The 22,729-nt window shown below is 52.7% G+C and overlaps 3 protein-coding genes across 4 annotated transcripts; 1 reads left to right on the top strand and 2 right to left on the bottom strand.

Annotated features, from left to right (window-relative positions):
• Window positions 1-151: 151 nt before the first annotated feature.
• LOC111939503 (signaling lymphocytic activation molecule) lies at window positions 152-9,988 on the bottom strand. Its single transcript, XM_086866072.1, has 7 exons — window positions 9,906-9,988; window positions 7,687-8,007; window positions 7,008-7,289; window positions 5,069-5,176; window positions 3,641-3,747; window positions 2,460-2,579; window positions 152-2,371 (listed from the first exon to the last, which is right to left on the bottom strand). The coding sequence occupies exons 1-7, from the start codon at window positions 9,955-9,957 to the stop codon at window positions 2,327-2,329; spliced, it is 1,035 nt and encodes a 344-aa protein (XP_086722198.1). The 5' UTR covers window positions 9,958-9,988; the 3' UTR covers window positions 152-2,326.
• Window positions 9,989-11,928: 1,940 nt separating this feature from the next.
• LOC111939567 (SLAM family member 8) lies at window positions 11,929-19,117 on the bottom strand. Of its 2 annotated transcripts, none has more exons than XM_086866073.1 (4): window positions 18,489-19,117; window positions 16,869-17,189; window positions 15,007-15,261; window positions 11,929-12,273 (listed from the first exon to the last, which is right to left on the bottom strand). In XM_086866073.1, exons 1-4 carry the CDS (start codon window positions 18,535-18,537, stop codon window positions 12,191-12,193), a joined length of 708 nt encoding a protein of 235 aa, XP_086722199.1. In that variant the 5' UTR covers window positions 18,538-19,117; the 3' UTR covers window positions 11,929-12,190. The 2 variants fall into 2 exon arrangements, with proteins under 2 accessions (XP_086722199.1, XP_086722200.1); XM_086866074.1 differs by having other exon boundaries at window positions 15,007-15,172.
• Window positions 15,232-18,330, top strand: LOC147648843 (uncharacterized). Its single transcript, XM_086866070.1, has 2 exons — window positions 15,232-16,504; window positions 16,752-18,330. The coding sequence occupies exons 1-2, from the start codon at window positions 15,295-15,297 to the stop codon at window positions 16,871-16,873; spliced, it is 1,332 nt and encodes a 443-aa protein (XP_086722196.1). The 5' UTR covers window positions 15,232-15,294; the 3' UTR covers window positions 16,874-18,330.
• Window positions 19,118-22,729: the final 3,612 nt, after the last annotated feature.

Here is a 22,729-nt window from a genome sequence, read left to right as displayed (position 1 = left end):
CGGATCCATTTCTCCACCCCATGGAATTGTTTCTCCACCCCACGGATCCATTTCTCCATCCCATGGAATTGTTTCTCCACCCCACGGATCCATTTCTCCACCCCAAGGAATTGTTTCTCCACCCCACGGATCCATTTCTCCACCCCATGGATCCATTTCTCCATGGAATTATTTTTCCACCCCATGGAATTATTTTCCCACCTCAGGAATGATTTCTCCACCCCACAGATCCATTTCATCACCCCACAGATCCATTTCTCCATCCCACAGATCCATTTCTCCACCCCACGGATCCATTTCTCCACCCCACGGATCCATTTCTCCACCCCACAGATCCATTTCTCCATGGCAAGGGCTGGAGGTTTGGACAAGGAGTGGGGGGAATCTCCAGGACTTGCCCAAAACCCCAACCCGAGGTTGGGGGGCAGAATTTTTGCGGTTCTCGCTTCGACTTCCTGGGGTTATTTTTGGTTGTTTTCGGCCGAGCGAGAAACTGAAATTTCGTGCGGTTCGAAACGCAGGGGGATGAGGAGAAAAAAAAAAAAAAAATAAAAAAAATGATTAGCATAAAAATATTTTTTTAGAAAAAATTTAAAAAAAAATAAATCCTGAGAGAATTTTTTTGGGGGAAAAAAAAGGGTTTTTTGAAAAAGGAGCCGGTTTGGAGCCTCCCCCATCCCTGGAGGTGTCCGAGGAACCCACTGGGTGTTGCTCTGGGTGACCAGGATTGGTCCCAGGCTGGAATCGATGGTCCTGGAGGGCTTTTCCGACTCCAGGAATTCCAGAATTCCGTGAAAAAAGAATTTTTCAAGAGTTTCCCCCAGCCTGCCTGGGAGTTCCTGCAGCGTTTGTAGGGTTTTGGTCCAGGATCCTGCTGGGAGAAGGACCTTTAAACCAGTTCCAGATCCTTCTAAACCAGTTCCAGATCCCTTAAATCAGTTCCAGATCCCTTAAACCAGTTCCAGATCCCCTAAACCAGTTCCAGATCCCTTAAATCATTTCCAGGTTCTTCTAAACCAGCTCCAGGCTCTTTAAACCAGTTCCAGATCCTTCTAAACCAGCTCCAGACTCTTTAAACCAGTTCCAGATCTTTCTAAACCAGCTCCAGAGTCTTTAAACCAGTTCCAGATCCTTCTAAACCAGCTCCAGACTCTTTAAACCAGTTCCAGATCCTTCTAAACCAGCTCCAGACTCTTTAAACCAGTTCCAGATCCTTCTAAACCAGCTCCAGGTCCTTTAAATGAGTTCTGGGTCATTCTAAACCAGCTCCAGGTCATTTAAACCAGTCCCAGGTTCCTTTAAACCAGCTCCAAGTCCTTTAAACCAGCTCCAAGTCCTTTAAACCAGTTCCAGGTCCTTTAAACCAGCTCCAAGTCCTTTAAACCAGCTCCAAGTCCTTTAAATCAGTCCCAGGTTCCTTTAAATCAGCTCCAGGTTCCTTTAAACCAGTTCCAGGTCCTTTAAACCAGCTCCAAGTCCTTTAAACCAGTTCCAGGTCCTTTAAACCAGCTCCAAGTCCTTTAAATCAGTCCCAGGTTCCTTTAAACCAGCTCCAAGTCCAATTCGGGGTTTTTCCGCCAATTTTGAGCCACCCAGGATGAGCCTGACCCGTTCCTTCGGTTTCTCTTCCCCCAAATCCCAGTCCAGCCAGGGAAACTCCTCCAGGATCCAATCCCAAAAGATTTCACGGAATTCCGAGTTTGTTTTCCTTTCCCTCCGCCACAATCCATGAGCTCGGATTAAAAAATCCCCCAAAATCCGCGGGAAAGGATGGGAATGGGAAAGTTCGGTGGGATTGGCTTCTCCCACGGAGAGGTCACCAGAATTCCTCCCTCCTTGGGGCAAAATCTGGCGGATTTGGGATTTTTCGCCCATTCCAGAGCTCAGGAATTAAAACCACTTCTCGTTTTTCCTCTCCGAAGCCCCCGCAGGCTCCCTTGGGAAATCGGGGCCGGGGGATGAGATCCCGGCGTGAAATTCCGCGGGGATGAGGTCGGAGTCCAAATCCGGGAGCCACAGGTGTGGGAATGAGCATTCCCGTCGGGAATTTCCGGCATTCCCAGCTCCAGGGGCGCATCCCCAGCCTCTCTCCCTTCTCCGCCGCTCCAGGATCCCGCTGGAGTTCCTCAGCGGCGGCCGGGGAAGGTTCCAGCCCTCGCTTGACCGTCCCACGCCGCTCCGGCCGCTCCACTGGGCGGATTTTCCATCCCCAGATCCCGTCTGGGGCTGCTCAGGGATTCCCAAAGGGAATCAAATCCAACGGGATCCCCCGGGATTCCCAAAGGGAATCAAATCCAACGGGATCCCCCGGGATTCCAGGAGAGGCTCAGGCCACCGGCAGAGTCACGCTGGCATAAACCGTGGTGGGCTCCTTGGAGGGGACACAAATTTTGGGGGGGACCGAATTTGACCCGGGGGGTGCCCCCAAGGGCGGGGTTGGGGACGATCCCCCCGCTTACCTGGGACAGAGGATGGCGTCCCTGTGGGGGCTCATCCGGGAGGCTCCGGGGGGCTCCGAGGAGCGGCCCGGTGGCCACGGCGTAGATGGTGGTGGCATCAGGGACGGTTCCTTTGGGCTTCTGAAGGAGGGGACAAACCCCGGGCAGCGACACGAGGGTCCCCACGGGGCCGCTCCCGCCTTTTCCCGACGGGTTTGTGCCCGAAAAGGGGGAAAATCCCAGAGTTCCGCCCCGCTGGGGGTCTGGGAAGTTGCGTGGCCTGGCTTTATTCCCAAAATTCCCAAATTCCCGGGAAGCAGGGATGGGTGACGTCGCTATGACGTCACTCTCGCCCTTTTTCCTCCTTTTTTTTTCCCCCCTCTTTTTCCTTTTTCCTTATTTTCCTCCTTTCCTCCCTTTTTTGCTCTTTTCCTCCTTTTCCCTTTTTCCTCCCTTATCTCCTTTTTCCCTTTTTCTCCATTTTTTTCCCTTTTTCCTCCCTTTTTCCCTTTTTCCCTTTTTCTCCATTTTTTTCCTCTTTTTCCTCCCTTTTTCCCTTTTTCCCTTTTTCTCCATTTTTTTCCTCTTTTTCCTCCCTTTTTCCCTTTTTTCCCTTTTTCTCCATTTTTTCCCTTTTTCCTCCCTTTTCCCCTTTTTTCCCTTTTTCTCCGTTTTTTCCCTTTTTCCTCCCTTTTCCCGTTTTTTCCCTTTTTCTCCGTTTTTTCCCTTTTTCCTCCCTTTTCCCCTTTTTTCCCCCCTTTTTCTCCATTTTTTCCCTTTTTCCTCCCTTTTCCCCTTTTTTCCCTTTTTCTCCATTTTTTCCCTTTTTCCTCCCTTTTCCCCTTTTTTCCCTTTTTCTCCATTTTTTCCCTTTTTCCTCCCTTTTCCCCTTTTTTCCCTTTTTCTCCGTTTTTTCCCTTTTTCCTCCCTTTTCCCCTTTTTCCCCCTTTTTTCTCCGTTTTTTCCCTTTTTCCTCCCTTTTCCCCTTTTTTCCCCCCTTTTTCTCCATTTTTTCCCTTTTTTCCTCCCTTTTCCTCCTTTCCTCCCTTTTTTCCTCCTTTCTCCCTCCTTTTCCCCCTTTCCATCTTTCCCTCCCTTTTTCCCTTTTTCCCACTTTCCTTCACCCTTTCCCCCCACCGCTTTCTCACCCCATTTTTCCCCGTTTTCCCCCCAAATTTTCCCGTTTTCCCTGTTTTTCCCACCTGCACCCGGGCGTAGATGGTGGCTCCGGCGCTGTCCGGAGCGGCCGGAGACGTGTCCGGAGTGTCCGGAGACGTGTCCGGAGTGTCCTGGGGGGGGTCCCGGTCACCTTTTGGGAAAGGGTGACAAAATCCTGGGATCATCCCGGCGGGAAGAGAATTCCAAGGTGATGGAGCCCCGCCCCCTCTTCGGGAATTCCCCTCTGGGAATTCCTCGGGCACTTCCAGGGACGCTCCTGAACCTCCCCGAGCTCCTTCCCATGCCTTTCCCCGAGGGATTTTCCCGGATTTCCCATCCTGGAATCCCAAATCCCTCCGGAAGATTCCGGAATTCCCCCTGGATCCCCCCCCCCAAGGCTGAGCCCCCCCCCCAGCTCCCTCTGGAATTCTCCTTTTGGGATTTCCCCCTCCTTGAAGCTCATCAGGGATGAGCCGGGGGAGGATCCCAAAGATCCCAAAGATCCCAAAGATCCCAATTCCGGCCACATCCAGCTCGGGATGAGATTCCCAAGGATTTCCGGGGGATTTCCGGCTCCTTTGGGGTGATTCCTGGGATTTGATCTCCACTCGGAGAACGGGAAGAGGAGCTGCTCTCTCCCATTTTTGTGTCGGGATGATCCGATTCCCATCGGGATCGTGGGAGGTGGTCATGGACACCCATCCCATGGGAAAAGAATCCATGGGAAATTCCATCCAAGTTTTTAAATCTTTTTTTTTTTTTTTTCCCTAAAAATGGGTTTTTTTGAACCATTTTCCCCCCCACTGCTTTTAACATTTGGATTAAAAAAATCACATTTTCCTCTTTCCCAAGGGTTTTCCTCCATTCCAAGGGTTTTAACTCTTCCAGGAGGAATTTGTTCCCCCCGGAAAAGGCGGCCGGACATCGGAAACGACATTTGGAGCCGCCACCCCTGGAGAACCACCGGACACCGAGTGACCAGCGGACACCGAGTGACCAGTGGACACTGAGTGACCACCAGACACCGAGTGACCACCAAGTGACCAGTGGACACTGAGTGACCAGCGGACACTGAGTGACCACCAAGTGACCAGCGGACACTGAGTGACCAGCGGACACTGAGTGACCACCGGACATCGAGTGACCACCGGACACCGAGTGACCAGTGGACATTGAGTAACCACTGGACACTGAGTGTCCACCAGACACCGAGTGACCACCAGACATTGAGTGACCACCAGACACTAAGTGACCACCAGACACTAAGTGACCACCGGACACCGAATGACCACCGGACACTGAGGGATCACCGGACACCGAGTGATCACCGGACACTGAATGACCACCGGACACTGAGTGACCACCAGACACCGAGTGACCACCGGACACCAAGTGACCACCGGTCATGCCTTGACCTCGTCCACCTCGGCATTCTTTCCCAGGAATTTGGGATTTTGGGAATCCGAACTCACGTTTGGCCAGGCGGATGGCCCTGAAGGTGACAACGGTGACGGTGACGATGACGACGGCAGCGAGCGCCAGCAGCGGCGCCAGGAGCTCCGGCCGCAGCCCGGGGACATCTGGGACAGAGAGGGGACACACGGGAGGTGGCCCCGGGTCACCTTCGGGCACCTGGGTCACCTGATTTTGTCATTTTGTCACCTGATTTTGGGGTTGATTTTTGTCACCTGGCCCCTGATTTTGTCACCTGGTTTTGGGCCTGAATTTTGTCACTTTGTCACCCGATTTTGGGGCTGAATTTTGTCACCTGTCACCTGATTTTGGGGTTGATTTTTGTCACCTGTCACTCGATTTTGGGGCTGAATTTTGTCACCTGTCACCAGATTTTGGGGCTGATTTTGTCACCTGATTTTGGGGCTGATTTTATCACCTGTCACCCGATTTTGGGGCTGATTTTGTCACCTGATTTTGGGGCTGATTTTGTCACCTGTCCACTGATTTTGGGGCTGATTCCCCTCACTCTGTCACCTGATTTTTTTTGTCACCTGTCACCCGATTTTGGGGCTGATTTTTGTCACCCGTCCGCTGATTTTGGGGCTGATTCCCCTCATTTTGTCACTTGATTTTGGGGCTGATTTTTATCACCTGTCACCTGATTTTGGGGCTGATTTTTATCACCTTTCACCTGATTTTGGGGCTGATTTTGTCACCCGTCTGCTGATTTTGGGGCTGATTTTGTCACCTGTCACCTGCTTTGGGGTCTAATTTTTGCCGCTTCGTCACCAGATCTGGGGGAGGCGGAATCTGTCACCTCTGTCACCAGGTTTGGGGTTGATTTGCTGCAGAAGCGGAAACCAAAGGGCAGGAAACGCCTCTCTGAGCTCTCTTTTTTACCTTATTTGCAGCTAAAAACTCACCGGGGGCTGAAAACCCACTGGGGGCTGGATTTGGGGTCACAAAAAACCCCCTAAAAATCTCCCTGGTGGCTTTAAGGGGGCCTGAGGGACAGAAACTTCTCGAATATCCATAGAAATATCTCCAATATCAATAAAAACCTCTCATCTGAAGGGGGATCCCATTAATCCATAGAAATATCTCAAAATTGTTCGAATTCCCACCCAAATCTGTCAAATTTCCACCCAAATCTGTCAAATTCTCACCCAAATCTGTCAAATTTTCACCCAAATCTGTCAAATTTCCACCCAAATCTGTCAAATTTCCACCCAAATTGGTCAAAATTCCCACCCTGCCTTGACAGCCCTGGGACATCTCCAGAGCTCCCTTCCTACCCCACAATCCTGGGATTCCGGGGCTCTGGAATTCCGGGATTCTGGGGTTCTGGAATTCCAGGATTCCAGGATTCTGGGGTTCCAAGATTCTGGGATTCCAGGATTCTGGGGTTCTGGAATTCTGGGGTTCTGGAATTCCAGGATTCCAGGATTTTGGGGTTCCAAGATTCTGGGATTCCAGGATTCTGGAGTTCCAGTATTCTGGGGTTCTGGAATTCTGGGGTTCTGGAATTCTGAGGTTCTGGAATTCTGGGGTTCTGGAATTCTGGGGTTCTGGAATTCCAGGATTCCAGGATTCTGGGGTTCCAAGATTCTGGGATTCCGGGATTCTGGGCTTCTGGAATTCCAGGATTCCAGGATTCTAGGGTTCCGGAATTCTGGGGTTCTGGAATTCTGGGGTTCTGAAATCCTGGGATTCCAGGATTTTGGGGTTCCAAGATTCTGGGATTCTAGGATTCTGGGATTCCGGGATTCTGGGCTTCTGGAATTCCGGGATTCCAGGATTCCGAGGCTCTGAAATTCCGGGGTTCCAGGATTTTGGGGCTTCCGAAATTCCAGGATCCCGAGGTTCTGGACTTCCGGGACTCCAGGATTCCGGGGTTCTGGGCTTCCAGAATTCCGGGATTCTGGCACTCCAGAATTCCGGGATTCCAGGACCTACCCCGCTGCTCGAAGCCACACCGGGAAGGGTCGAAGGCGGCGTCCCGGCTGCTGACGGGATTCCTGGCGGTGCAGACGCACCCGAAGCCGGCGTTCCGCAGGGAGTAGGAGAGGTTCAGGAAGCTGCCGTTCCCGGAGCAGATCCCCCCGGTGCCGTTGTCCCGGCTCTCCCAGCTGTAGGAAACCTCGTCCCCCCTCTCCGAGGTGCAGCGGAGCTCCAGGGAGCAGCTGCCGTTGGACAATTCCCGGCGGAGGATCCGGATGCTGGGATCGGCCACCGGCTCTGGGGGGAAAGGATGGGAATTCCAGGATTTGGGGGAGTTTTCCACATCCCAGAGCTGCTCCCAAAAAGCTGAGAACGCCCAGCAAAAAAAAAAAAAAAAATTAAAAAAATCCAGGATCATCCAGGAAATTCCAGGGGAAGGCTGGGAAAATCCAACAAAAAGCCGGGAAATTCCAGCAAAAAGTTTGGATCAGCCTCCAGCTCTGGGAAAAAGGGAGAAATGGAAATTCCTGGATATTTTTTTTGGACACCAAAGCATTTCCCACCCCCTCTCCCAAGACCAGCTCCCAAAAATCACCCAGGAATCATCCAGGAAAAGACCAGGAACATCCTGGAAAAAAAACCAAAAAACACGGGGATCGTCCATCCCGGTGAATCCCAATGGAATTTTTTTTACCGAACACTTCCAGCTGGATCTGCCAGATCTCCTCCTCCTGCCCGTTGGTGACGCTGTACTCGTAGAGCCGGCGGTCATCCCGGCTGGTGTTGAGGATTTCCAGGGAAAAATCCCGGCGGTGGAAGCTCACCCGGCCCGGCTCGAACTCCGTGTAGTTCTCGCCGGAAATCTTCAGCAGGAATTTCTTCCTCTGCAGCTCCTCCGTCAGTTTTTTCCAGGAGGCTTCCCCGAACTCCTGGGTGCGCTCCTGGAGCTGGCGGGGGATCCGCAGGAAGGTCGCCTCTCCCAAGGTCCCCAGCACCGTTTCCTGGGCTCGGATCCCTGGGGAAAAGGGGAGGGAGAAGGGTTGGGGATGGCGGGGATCGCCCTCGTCCCCATCCCAAAGGAATCCTCTGGGATCGGGACGGCGGATCCAGCCCGGTGAGCCACGGGATCCAAGGGAGAAACTTCCAGATCCAAGGGAGAGATCCCAGATCTGGGGGAGAGATCCCAGATCCTGGAGAGAAACTTCCAGATCCAAGGGAGAGATCCCAGATCTGGGGGAGAGATCCCAGATCCAAAGGAGAGATCCTAAATCCAGGGGAGAGATCCCAGATCCAGGAGAGAAACTTCCAGATCCAGGAGAGAGATCCCAGATCCAGGAGAGAGATCCCAGATCCAGGAGAGAAACTTCCAGATCCAAGGGACAGATCCCAGATCCACAGGAGAGATCCTAAATCCAGGGGAGAGATTCCAGATCCGGGGGAGAGATCCCAGATCTGGGGGAGAGATCCCAGATCCAGGAGAGAAACTTCCAGATCCATGGGAGAGATCCCAGATCCATGGGAGAGATCCTAAATCCAGGGGAGAGATTCCAGATCCAGGAGAGAGACCCCAGATCCAAGGGAGAAACTTCCAGATCGAAAGGAGAGATCCCAAACCCAGGGGAGGGATCCCAGATCCAAGGGAGAGATCCCAGATCCAGGAGAGAAACTTCCAGATCCAAGGGACAGATCCCAGATCCACAGGAGAGATCCTAAATCCAGGGGAGAGATTCCAGATCTGGGGGAGAGATCCCAGATCCAGGAGAGAAACTTCCAGATCCAGGGGAGAGATTCCAGATCCAGGAGAGAGATCCTAAATCCAAGGGAGAGATTCCAGATCCAGGAGAGAGATCCCAGATCCAAGGGAGAGATCCCAGATCCAGGAGAGAGATCCCAGATCCAGGAGAGAAACTTCCAGATCCAGGAGAGAGACCCCAGATCCAAGGGAGAGATCCCAGATCCAAGGGAGAAACTTCCAGATCGAAAGGAGAGATCCCAAACCCAGGGGAGGGATCCCAGATCCAGGGGAGGGGCCCCAGATCCAAAGGAAAGCCCCCAAATCTAAAGGAGAGATCCTAAATCCAAAGAAAAGCCCCCAGATCCCAAGGAAAGCCCCCAGATCCAAAGGAAAGCCCCCAAATCCCAAAGAAAAGCCCCCAAATCCCAAAGAAAAGCCCCCAAATCCCAAAGGAAAACCCCCAAATCCAAAGGAAAGCCCCCAAATCCCAAAGAAAAGCCCCCAAATCCCAAGGAAAGCCCCCAAATCCCAAGGAAAGCCCCCAAATCCCAAAGAAAAGCCCCCAGATCCAAAGGAAAGCCCCCAAATCCAAAGGAGAGATCCTAAATCCAAAGGAAAGCCCCCAAATCCCAAGGAAAGCCCCCAAATCCAAAGGAAAGCCCCCAAATCCAAAGGAAAGCCCCCAAATCCCAAAGAAAAGCCCCCAAATCCAAAGGATTCTCTTTGGAAGGAATTTTGGCTCTCCAGACCCCTCCAAAAACAGGGATCGGCCCCATTTTCATGGAAGTCGTCCCGCAGCGAAGGGTCGGAAGCCGCCCGTCCTCAGGGAACTCCCAGGCCAAAGCATTCCATGGTTTTATTCCTTGGGAAGCGCCTCCCGGCCCGGGGATTTGAGCCAATCCAGCGGGAATCTTCCCCTGGAATATCTTTGGAATTCCCAGATCCCTCCGGCACGGAATTAACCCCTCAGAGCTCTCAGAGGTTCGCCCAAACCCTTCGCTTTTCCAGCGGAATTCCTTCCATGGTTTTCCAGTCCCCTCCTCCCTCTCGGGAGCGTTTTCGGGATTCTCCTCACACCCCACCCCCCCAAAAAAACCCTAAAACCCTTCAGATCCGCCCCCAAAATCCACGAAAAAACCACCCCAAAAAAAATTCGGGAGGGAAAAAAACCAACGCACCCCAAAGAGCTCCGAGGGCGAGGAGCAGCCGGAACCAAACGCCGGAGCCCATCCCGGGGTCACGGAGCCGCTCGGGGGCTCGGAGCAGGCGGTGACGGTAAAATCTTCACCCCCGGGCCTCTCATTTCCTGCTTCGTTTCGGGTTTTGGGGCCAAATGAGTCAAATCTTGGCTTTTTTTTTTTTTTCTAATTCTCTCCGGGGCGGAGATTATTCAAAGCGCCAGGGGTTCGCGCCCCCAGAAAGCCGCGGAGGGAGGGAAACGGATTTTGGTTTTCCCGGTGGGATTTCCTCGTCACCTTGAGGGTCCTTGGGTTGGTCCAGGGGGGAAAAAAAATTCCTGGATTTTTCCAGTTCTCGGGGAGGTGGAAATTCCAAAGCGATCCCGCATCCCGAAAGCTGCTTCGTCTCCCCTTAAAAAAAGTTGGGAAAACCCCAAATTTCCCGGGAATATCCCAGCTCGGATCAGCAGCGAGGAGGAAAAGGATGGGAGGTCCCCAAAAACTCACCTGGGAGAAGCCAAATCCTCGTTCTGGGTGAATTTGGGTGGATTTGGGTGAATTTGGGTGAATTTGGGTGAATTTGGGTGGATTTGGGTGAATTTGGGGACGGGGAAGGTTTTTCCTGGTGGGAAGACAGGGAAAAATCCGTTTGTGGATCTGCTGCTGGAAAATCTTGACGGGTTTTAGTGGAGAAGCTTTGAAATCCGAGGGTTTTTTTTTTTTTGCCTTTTCCTTTCTCCAAATTCCCGATTTTCCCGATTTTCAGGGCTTGGAGTTGGAATTCCAGGATTTCTGAGGCTGGAGAAGAGCTCCAGGATCCACGTTTTGACCGATTCCCATCTTCTCCTTCCTTGGGCACCTCCAGGGATGGAAAAATCCCGGGATTTTACCCCAAATCCAAGCCCAGGGAATCCCAGGATTCACATTCCCGCTGTTTTCCAAGCTCGGAGTTTTCCACCAGGTTTGTGCTGCCGGGAAATGATTTTTGAACTGCAAAAAAAAAAAAAAACCCAAAACCACCCAAAAAAAGCCCCACCCGGAAAATCTTGCGAAGCTCCTCCTTCCTTCTCAGAAAACACCTGATGAGATTAAAAAAAAAAAACCCCAAAACCGTCATTTCTCAAAAATCAGATTTTTCCGGGAAAAAAAATACGGATGGGGAAGAGCGGGATGAATTAATCCAGGAGAAACCAGCAGCGGTTCCTCCTGGAAACTTCTGGAATGGGAATCCTGGAATGATTTTGGGGTGGAAAAATTGGTTTTGGGGTGTTTGGGGGCATTTTGGGGTTTTTTTGGGGGGTTGGGTTGGTGGAGCTGGAAGCGTCCCAAGCTTTTCCAGGGTTTTCCGTCATTCCCAAGGTTTCTTCCCGGCTGTCCCACCCTCCGGAGCCGGATTCTCCCCTGGAAGACGAAGGAGGGAATTTTATCCCCAAAAAAAGGGGGGAACATCTCGGAGGTTTTTCCGTCTTATCCCCCCTCCCCGATCCCTGAGCTGTGGGAAGCCCCAGCCCAGGGAAAAATCCGGAAAAACCCGGGAAAATCCATGAAAACCCCAGGAAAATTTCAGAAAAAATTCAGGAAAAGTGTAGGAAAAATTCAGGAAAAAAATCAGGAAAAGTGAAGGAAAAATTCAGGGAGAATTAGGGGAAAATTCAGGAAAAATTTGGGGGAAATTTGGGAAAAATTTGAGAAAAAATCTGGGAAAAAATCAGGGAAAATTTGGGGAAAATTCAGGAAAAAATTGGGAAAAATTCGAGACAAATTCAGGAAAAATTTGGGAAAAATTCGGGGAAAATCTGGGAAAAAAATCAGGAAAATTCATGAAAAAATCAGGAACAGTTCATGAAAAGTTCAGGAAAAATTCGAGAAAAAATTGGGAAAAAATTCGAGAAAAATTCTGGGAAAAAAATCCGGGAAAATTCAGGAAAATTTCAGGAAAAATTCAGGAAAAGTTCAGGGAAAATCCAGGGAAAATCCAGAGAAAATCCAGGGAAAGACAGAAAAATCCAGGGGGAAATAAAAATGTGTTTTTCAGGATGGAATTTAATGTTCAAACAAACATCGGGAAAGCAGAGGCCGAACCCCAAACCCTCCCTCGCGGGGAAAACCAAAGGCGCCGCCCCCCGAAAACCCAAGGAGGATCCCCCAGAATTCCGGGAAAAGCCGGGAAAGGCTCGGAGCGGGGTCTGGGCGTGGATTTTGGGATGAGGATTTCCGAATTCAGCAGGAATCGAACGATGCCGGCGACTCCGGAGGATTTTTTGGGGATCTTCTCCTCGGTGTCCTCAAGGCAGGAGGAAGAGGAGGAGGAGGAAGAGGAGGAGGTTTCCCAGGCTGGGCATGGCGCAGGTGAGGGATGAGGATCCATCTGGAAGCACAGGGAGATCCAGGGGGTGTGGGATGATCCCAAATCCCTCCCCGGAGAGGAAAAGGGATCCCGTCACCTCTGGGATCCACCCCGGGAATCGGGATCGGCTCCCTGGGAATCAGGATCGGCTCCCAGGGAACCGGGATCGGCTCCCCGGGAATCGGGATCGGCTCCCCGGGAATCAGGATCGGCTCCCAGGGAACCGGGATCGGCTCCCCGGGAATCGGGATCGGCTCCCAGGGAATCGGGATCGGCTCCCCAGGAATCGGGATCGGCTCCCTGGGAATTGGGATCGGCTCCCCAGGAATCGGGATCCACCCCAGGAATCGGGATCGGCTCCCCGGGAATCGGGATCCACCCCAGGAATCGGGATCGGCTCCCCGGGAATTGGGATCCACCCCGGGAATCGGGATCGGCTCCCCGGGAATCGGGATCAGCTCCCAGGGAATCGGGATCCACCCCAGGAATCGGGATCGGCTCCCCGGGAATCGGGATCCACCCCAGGAATCGGGATCGGCTCCCCGGGAATCGGGATCCACCCCAGGAATCGGGATCGGCTCCCCGGGAATCGGGATCCACCCCAGGAATCAGGATCGGCTCCCCGGGAATTGGGATCCACCCCAGGAATTGGGATCGGCTCCCAGGGAATTGGGATCCACCCCGGGAATCGGGATCAGCTTCCAGGGAATCAGGATCGGCTCCCAGGAATCGGGATCAGCTCCCAGGGAATCAGGATCGGCTCCCCGGGAATTGGGATCGGCTCCCAGGGAATCGGGATCCACCCCAGGAATCGGGATCCACCCCAGGAATCAGGATCGGCTCCCAGGGAATCGGGATCAGCTCCCAGGGAATCGGGATCGGCTCCCAGGGAATTGGGATCCACCCCAGGAATCGGGATCGGCTCCCAGGGAATTGGGATCCACCCCGGGAATCGGGATCCACCCCAGGAATCGGGATCAGCTCCCTGGGAATCAGGATCGGCTCCCAGGGAATCGGGATCAGCTCCCAGGTAATCGGGATCCACCCCAGGAATCGGGATCGGCTCCCCGGGAATCGGGATCCACCCCAGGAATCGGGATCGGCTCCCAGGGAATCGGGATCATTCTGGAACCTCTCCCTGATGGAATTTTGGGGTTTAGGGACCCCCTGATGCCCCCCATGGGTTCATTTTTGGGGTTTGGGGATTTCCTGAGCCTCTCTGGGATCAACTTTGGGGGTTCAGGGAGGCTCCGACCCCACAGGAGCCAAATTTTGGGGTGGAGCCCAAAATCAGGATAAATTTTGGGTTTGAATTTTATCACTTTTTCGCCTAATTTTGGGTTTGAATTTTATAATTTTTTCCCCTAATTTTGGGTTTGAATTTTATAATTTTTTCCCCTAATTTTGGGTTTGAATTTTATCACTTTTTCCCCTAATTTTGGGACCGATTTTTATCACTTTTTCCTCTGATTTTTTGCTCTGAATTTTGTCATTTCTCCTCTGATTTTTGGCTCTGAATTTTGTCATTTCTCCCCTCATTTTTGGCTCTGAATTTTGTCATTTCTCCCCTGATTTTTGGGCTGAATTTCGTCATTTCTCCCTTATTTTTGGCTCCGAATTTTTCCCCCTCACCCCCAGATCCGGAGGAGGCCGAGTTCGTCCCCTCCGCCCCCGATTTGGGTCTGAATTTGCTGCAGAACAGGAAACAAAGGGCAGGAAACGCCTCTCCAGCTCTCGTTTTTGCCTTATTTGTAGCTAAAAATTCACCGGGAGCTAAAAACCCCCCGGAGCCGTGTCCGGAGCCGTGTCCAGCTCTGTCCGGCCATGTCCAGCCGTGTGTGGCCGTGTCCAGCCGTGTCCGGCCGTGTCCAGCTATGTCCAGCTGTGTCCAGCCATGTCTGGCCGTGTCCAGCCATGTCTGGCCATGCCTGGCCATGTCCAGCTGTGTCCGGCCGTGTCCAGCCATGTCCAGCTGTGTCCAGCTATGTCCAGCTGTATCCAGCCATGTCCGGCCATGTCTGACCATGTCTGACCATGCCTGGCCATGTCCAGCTGTGTCCAGCTGTGTCCAGCTATGTCCGGCCGTGTTCAGCTATGTCCAGCTGTGTCCAGCCGTGTCCAGCTGTGTCCGGTCGTGTCCAGCCATGTCTGACCATGCCTGGCCATGTCTGACCGTGTCCAGCTGTGTCCGGTCGTGTCCAGCCATGTCTGACCATGCCTGGCCATGTCTGACCGTGTCCAGCCATGTCCGGCCGTGTCCAGCCATGTCTGACCATGCCTGGCCATGTCTGACCGTGTCCAGCTGTGTCCGGTCGTGTCCAGCCATGTCTGACCATGCCTGGCCATGTCTGACCGTGTCCAGCCATGTCCGGCCGTGTCCAGCCATGTCTGACCATGCCTGGCCATGTCTGACCGTGTCCAGCCATGTCCAGCCATGTCCAGCTGTGTCCAGCTGTGTCCGGCTGTGTCCAGCCATGTCTGACCATGCCTGGCCATGTCCAGCTATGTCCAGCTGTGTCCAGCCGTGTCCGGTCGTGTCCAGCCATGTCTGACCATGCCTGGCCATGTCCAGCTGTGTCCAGCTGTGTCCGGCCATGACCAGCCATGTCTGACCGTGTCTGACCATGTCTGACCGTATCCAGCCATGTCCAGCCGTGTCCGGCTGTGTCCAGCCATGTCCAGCCATGTCTGGCCATGTCCAGCCATGTCCAGCCATGTCCGGCCGTGTTTGGCCGTGTCCGGCCGTGTCCGTACCTGTCCAGCTGCAGGGGTGCCGGAAGGTCAGCGAGGCGTTGTTGGAGGACACGGCGTTGCTGACCTTGCAGGTGAAGGTTTCCACCTCGGGGTTGAAGGAGACGTTCAGGACGGGGCCGTCCTCCACCAGGACCCTCTGGGGTGGGATCCACTCGTAGGTGACCCCCTGGAGGTCCACGGAGCACCTCAGGGTGACCTTGCACTGACCGCGGTCACCGGTGGTGGTGGCCGTCACGTGGGGCTTGGGGACCAGGTCTGTGGGAGAGCTCAGGAGGTCACAGAGTCCTCATGGAGCTCTGGGACAGCCCCCTGGAGCTCTGGGACAACCCCCTGGAGCTCTGGGACAGCCCCCTGGATGTCACAGAGTCCTCATGGAGCTCTGGGACAACCCCCTGGAGCTCTGGGACAACCCCCTGGAGCTCTGGGACAACCCCCTGGAGCTCTGGGACAACCCCCTGGAGCTCTGGGACAGCCCCCTGGATGTCACAGAGTCCTCATGGAGCTCTGGGACAACCCCCTGGAGCTCTGGGACAACCCCCTGGAGCTCTGGGACAACCCCCTGGAGCTCTGGGACAGCCCCCTGGAGCTCTGGGACAACCCCCAGGAGCTCTGGGACAACCCCCTGGATGTCACAAAGCCCTCCTGGAGCTCTGGGACAACCCCCTGGATGTCACAAAGTTCTCCTGGAGCTCTGGGACCATCCCCAGGATGTCACAAAGTTCTCCTGGAGCTCCGGGACAATTCCCAGGACATCACAAAGTTCTCCTGGAGCTCTGGGACAACCCCCAGGAGCTCTGGGACCATCCCCAGGATGTCACAAAGTTCTCCTGGAGCTCTGGGACAATTCCCAGGAGCTCTGGGACCATCCCCAGGACATCTCAACACCCTCCTGGAGCTCTGGGACAATTTCCAGGACATCACAAAGTTCTCCTGGAGCTCTGGGACCATCCCCAGGACGTCACAAAGTTCTCCTGGAGCTCTGGGACCATCCCCAGGACGTCACAAAGTTCTCCTGGAGCTCTGGGACCATCCCCAGGACGTCACAAAGTTCTCCTGGAGCTCTGGGACCATCCCCAGGACATCTCAAAGTTCTCCTGGAGCTCTGGGACAATTCCCAGGACATCACAAAGTTCTCCTGGAGCTCCAGGAAAATTCCCAGGACATCTCAACCTCCTCCTGGAGCTCCAGGACTACCCCCAGGATGTCACAAAGTTCTCCTGGAGCTCTGGGACCATCCCCAGGACATCTCAAAGTTCTCCAGGAGCTCTGGGACCATCCCCAGGACATCACAAAGTTCTCCTGGAGCTCTGGGACAATTCCCAGGACATCTTAAAGTTCTCCTGGAGCTCTGGGACCATCCCCAGGACATCTCAAAGTTCTCCAGGAGCTCTGGGACCATCCCCAGGACATCACAAAGTTCTCCTGGAGCTCTGGGACAATTCCCAGGACATCTTAAAGTTCTCCTGGAGCTCTGGGACCATCCCCAGGACATCTCAAAGTTCTCCTGGAGCTCTGGGACCATCCCCAGGATGTCCCAAAGTTCTCCAGGAGCTCTGGGACAATTCCCAGGACATCACAAAGTTCTCCTGGAGCTCCAGGAAAATTCCCAGGACATCTCAACCTCCTCCTGGAGCTCCAGGACTACCCCCAGGATGTCACAAAGTTCTCCTGGAGCTCTGGGACCATCCTCAGGATATCACAAAGTTCTCCAGGAGTTCTGGAACCATCCCCAGGACATCTCAAAGTTCTCCTGGCGCTCTGGGACCATCCCCAGGACATCTCAAAGTTCTCCTGGAGCTCTGGGACCATCCCCAGGACATCTCAAAGTTCTCCTGGAGCTCTGGGACCATCCCCGAACTCACCGTAGACCTTCAGCAGGAACTCCTCCACGCTCTCCTTGCCCGCGTCATCCTCCCGGTACAGCTGGAACCGGCCGCCGTCCCCGCGCCTCAGGTGGCCCAGTTTGAGGGCGTGGTTGCCCAGGAGCTCCAGGCGCCCCTGGAAGGGGCTCTGGGGGTACTCGGGCTGCTCCCCCCGTTTCCAGATGGCGATTCTCACCCGGTTCTCCCAGCGCCAGTGGATTTGGGAATAATCCGCGGGATTTTGGGATCCGCGGGGGCTCAGGAGCGCCGCGCCCCCCATGGCGCCCGTCGCCTCCAGGGGTGCGGCTTCCTGCGCCCAGGCTGCCAAAAAAACCACAAAACACCCCAAAAAATCGGGAGGGTGTCGTTGGGTGGTCCCGCTTTTCCCGGGTCTCGTCCCGCTCGGAATTCCGGGGGCGTTTAAAGCGCGGTATTAAAGGTTAAAACGTGATATTAAAGGTTAAAATGGGATATTAAAGATTAAAATGGGATATTAAAGATTAAAATGGGATATTAAAGATTAAAAACGTGATATTAAAGGTTAAAATGTGATATTAAAGGTTAAAATGTGATATTAAAGGTTAAAATGGGATATTAAAGGTGAAAAACGTGATAATAAAGGTTAAAATGTGATATTAAAGGTTAAAAACGTGATATTAAAGATTAAAATGGGATATTAAAGATTAAAATGGGATATTAAAGTTTAAAAACGTGATATTAAAGGTTAAAAACGTGGTATTAAAGGTTAAAATGTGATAATAAAGGTTAAAATGTGATATTAAAGATTAAAATGGGATATTAAAGGTTAAAATGTGATATTAAAGATTAAAATGGGATATTAAAGTTTAAAAACGTGATATTAAAGGTGAAAAACGTGATATTAAAGGTTAAAATGTGATAATAAAGGTTAAAATGTGATATTAAAGATTAAAATGGGATATTAAAGGTTAAAATGTGATATTAAAGATTAAAATGGGATATTAAAGGTTAAAATGTGATATTAAAGGTTAAAGCACAATATTAAAGATTAAAGCGCGATATTAAAGGTTAAAATGCGATATTAAAGGTGAAAGCGAGATATTAAAAATTAAAGAGTGAGATATTAAAAATTAAAGAGCGATATTAAAAATTAAAGGGCGATATTAAAGGTGAAAACACAATATTAAAGGTGAAAATGCGATATTAAAAGTGAAAATGCGATATTAATGATTAAAGAGCGATATTAAAGGCGGAAAATGTGATATTAAAGGTGGAAAATGCGATATTAAAAATTAAAACGCGATATTAAAGGTGGAAAATGTGATATTAAAAGTGAAAATGTGATATTAAAGGTGGAAAATGCGATATTAAAAATTAAAACGCGATATTAAAAGTGAAACCGCGACATTAAAGACGAAAACTCGACTCCGCTGCCTCCAGAGCTCTGGAGGGGTGGGACGAGGATTTCAAATTTTCCCGCCCCCGAATTTCTCAGGAATTAATTATTTTAATTATTTTTGGATTTTTTTGGGGGGGGGATTCCGCCTGGCTCAGCCCATCCCCCACCCCCCGTGGTGACACCAGGGGTCCCCAAATGTCCCAAAGTCCCCAAAGCCACGTCCCCCCACCCCTGCCCCGTACCTCGCGCCACGAGGAGGAGGAAGAAGCTCGGTGTCGACCCCGGCGTCATCTCGGTGGGTGGGACCCCCAAAATCCAGTCTTGGACCCCCAAAATCCCGGCTAGAACCCCCAAAATCCCAGCTGGAACCCCCAAAATCCAGTCTTGGACCCCAAAATCCAGTCTTGGACCCCAAAATCCAGTCTTGAACCCCCAAAATCCAGTCTTGGACCTAAAAATCCAGTCTTGGACCCCCAAAATCCAGTCTTGGACCCCAAAATCCAGTCTTGGACCCCAAAATCTAGTCTTGGACCCCAAAATCCAGTCTTGGACCCTAAAAATCCAGTCTTGGACCCCAAAATCCAGTCTTGGACCCCAAAATCCAGGCTGGGACCCCCAAAATCCAGACTTGGACCCCAAAATCCAGTCTTGGACCCCAAAATCCAGTCTTGAACCCCCAAAATCCAGTCTTGAACACCCAAAATCCAGTCTTGGACCTAAAAATCCAGTCTTGGACCCCAAAATCCAGGCTGGGACCCCCAAAATCCAGTCTTGAACCCCCAAAATCCAGTCTGGGACCCCCCAAAGCCTGGGGGGTTGGAAGGCGAGCAGGAGACACCACGTGATGGGGAAGGCCAACGGTTCCTGTTTCTTTTTTGAGCTGGAAACCGCGGTTTTTGGGTGTGTGACAATGTCACAAGGGTGTCACAGCCTGGCGGGGGCACCGCGCGTGGCACCCCCAAATCCCCACCGGAGTGACCCCAAAACTGTCCCACCCCATGGGACACTGACCGCAAGGGTCACCGGAGTGACCCCAAAACTGTCCCACCCCACGGGACACTGACCACAAGGGTCACCGGAGTGACCCCAAAACTGTCCCACCCCATGGGACACTGAGCACAGGGGTCACCGGAGTGACCCCAGAGCTGTCCTGATGACCAGCAGGACACTGACCACAGGGGTCACCGGAGTGACCCCAAAACTGTCCCACCCCATGGGACACTGACCACAGGGGTCACTGGAGTGTCCCCAAAGCGACCCCAATGGTCAATGGGGCACTGACCCCACACCTGGGTCACCGGAGTGACCCCAAAACTGTCCCACCCCATGGGACACTGACCACAGGGGTCACCAGAGTGACCCCAAAACTGTCCCACCCTATGGGGCACTGTCCCCAAGGGTCACCAGAGTGACCCCAAAGCCGTCCCGATGACCAGCAGGACACTGACCACAGGGGTCACCGGAGTGACCCCAAAACTGTCCCACCCCACGGGACACTGACCACAGGGGTCACCGGAGTGACCCCAAAACTGTCCCACCCCACGGGACACTGACCACAGGGGTCACCGAAGTGACCCCAAAGCTGTCCCGATGACCAGCAGGACACTGACCCCAAAGGTCACCAGAGTGACCCCAAAACTGTCCCACCCCATGGGACACTGACCACAGGGGTCACTGGAGTGTCCCCAAAGCGACCCCAATGGTCAATGGGGCACTGACCCCACACCTGGGTCACCGGAGTGACCCCAAAACTGTCCCACCCCATGGGACACTGACCACAAGGGTCACCGGAGTGACCCCAAAACTGTCCCACCCCACGGGACACTGACCACAGGGGTCACCGAAGTGACCCCAAAGCTGTCCCGATGACCAGCAGGACACTGACCCCAAAGGTCACCGGAGTGACCCCAAAACTGTCCCACCCCATGGGACACTGACCACAGGGGTCACCAGAGTGACCCCAAAACTGTCCCACCCTATGGGGCACTGTCCCCAAGGGTCACCAGAGTGACCCCAAAGCCGTCCCGATGACCAGCAGGACACTGACCACAGGGGTCACCGGAGTGACCCCAAAGCCACCCCGATGACCAGCAGGACACTGACCCCACATCTGGGACACCAGAGTGACCCCAAAGCCACCCCAATGGTCAATGGGGCACTGACCCCACATCTGGGTCACCAGAGTGACCCCAAAACTGTCCCACCCCATGGGACACTGACCCCAAAGGTCACCAGAGTGACCCCAAAGCCGTCCCGATGACCAGCAGGACACTGACCACAAGGGTCACCAGAGTGACCCCAAAGCCACCCCAATGGTCAATGGGGCACTGACCCCAAAGGTCACCAGAGTGACCCCAAAGCCGCCCCAATGACCAGCCGGACACTGACCCCAAGGGTCACCTCTCCCCTCACTGTGGGTGACCAGAGTGACCCCGAACCAAGGGAATTTGGGATCTGATCCCCGGGAATGTGCCAGGGGTGGAAATTTGGGATGATTTTTCCATGGAAAAAGGCTTGGGAAGCACCAGGAGGAGCTCAGGGACCCCCACCCCTGGAGCTTCCCAAAGAATTCCTGCACTTCCCTCCTCAGGAGCCATCCAAACACCGGGAATTCTCCCTCCAACCCCAAACAATCCGGGAATTCTTTGTCCAACCCCAAAAAAACCTGGAATTCTCCCCTCCAACCCCAAAAAATCCGGGAATTCTCCTGGAATTCTCCCTCCAACCCCAAACAATCCGGGAATTCTCCCCTGCAACCCCAAACAATCCGGGAATTCTCCTGGAATTCTCCCCTCCAACCCCAAAAAATCTGGGAATTCTCCCTCCAACCCCAAAAAAACCTGGAATTCTCCCCTGCAACCCCAAACAATCCGGGAATTCTCCTGGAATTCTCCCTCCAACCCCCAAAAATCCGGGAATTCTCCCTCCAACCCCAAAAAATCCGGGAATTCTCCCTCCAACCCCAAAAAAACCTGGAATTCTCCGGGAATTCTCCCTCCAACCCCAAACAATCCGGGAATTCTCCCCTGCAACCCCAAACAATCCGGGAATTCTCCTGGAATTCTCCCCTCCAACCCCAAACAATCCGGGAATTCTCCCTCCAACCTCAAACAATCCGGGAATTCTCCTGGAATTCTCCCCTCCAACCCCAAAAAATCCGGGAATTCTCCTGGAATTCTCCCCTCCAACCCCAAACAATCCGGGAATTCTCCTGGAATTCTCCCTCCAACCCCAAAAAATCCGGGAATTCTCCCCTCCAACCCCAAACAATCTGGGAATTCTCCCTCCAACCCCAAAAAATCCTGGAATTCTCCCCTCCAACCCCAAAAAATCCGGGAATTCTCCTGGAATTCTCCCCTCCAACCCCAAACCATCCGGGAATTCTCCCTCCAACCCCAAAAAATCCTGGAATTCTCCCTCCAACCCCAAAAAAACAATCTGGGAATTCTCCCCTCCAACCCCAAAAAATCCGGGAATTCTCCTGGAATTCTCCCCTCCAACCCCAAACAATCCGGGAATTCTCCCCTCCAACCCCAAAAAATCCGGGAATTCTCCTGGAATTCTCCCTCCAACCCCAAAAAATCTGGGAATTCTTTGTCCAACCCTAAAAAATCCGGGAATTCTCCTGGAATTCTCCCTCCAACCCCAAACCATCCGGGAATTCTCCTGGAATTCTCCCCTCCAACCCCAAAAGATCTGGGAATTCTTTGTCCAACCCCAAACAATCCGGGAATTCTCCCTCCAACCCCAAAAAATCCTGGAATTCTCCCGGAATTCTCCCTCCAACCCCAAAAAATCCTGGAATTCTCCCGGAATTCTCCCCTCCAACCCCAAAAAATCTGGGAATTCTCCTGGAATTCTCCCTCCAACCCCAAAAAATCCGGGAATTCTCCCCTCCAACCCCAAAAAATCTGGGAATTCTCCTGGAATTCTCCCCTCCAACCCCAAACAATCCGGGAATTCTCCTGGAATTCTCCCTCCAACCCCAAAAAAACAATCCGGGAATTCTCCCCTCCAACCCCAAAAAATCTGGGAATTCTTTGTCCAACCCCAAACCATCCGGGAATTCTCCTGGAATTCTCCCCTCCAACCCCAAACAATCCAGGAATTCTCCTGGAATTCTCCCCTCCAACCCCAAACCATCCGGGAATTCTCCCCTCCAACCCCAAAAAATCTGGGAATTCTCCCCTCCAACCCCAAAAAATCTGGGAATTCTTTGTCCAACCCCAAACCATCCGGGAATTCTCCTGGAATTCTCCCCTCCAACCCCAAACAATCCAGGAATTCTCCTGGAATTCTCTCCTCCAACCCCAAAAAATCTGGGAATTCTCCCTCCAACCCCAAACAATCCGGGAATTCTCCCTCCAACCCCAAAAAATCCTGGAATTCTCCCGGAATTCTCCCTCCAACCCCAAAAAATCCTGGAATTCTCCCGGAATTCTCCCCTCCAACCCCAAAAAATCTGGGAATTCTCCTGGAATTC

Source organism: Cyanistes caeruleus, chromosome 30 (assembly GCF_971803275.1).
Source record: "Cyanistes caeruleus chromosome 30, bCyaCae1.hap1.1, whole genome shotgun sequence".
NCBI lineage: Eukaryota > Metazoa > Chordata > Aves > Passeriformes > Paridae > Cyanistes > Cyanistes caeruleus.
Note: the sequence above shows the minus strand (reverse complement) of the source record. Positions and strands in the feature narration are given on the sequence as shown.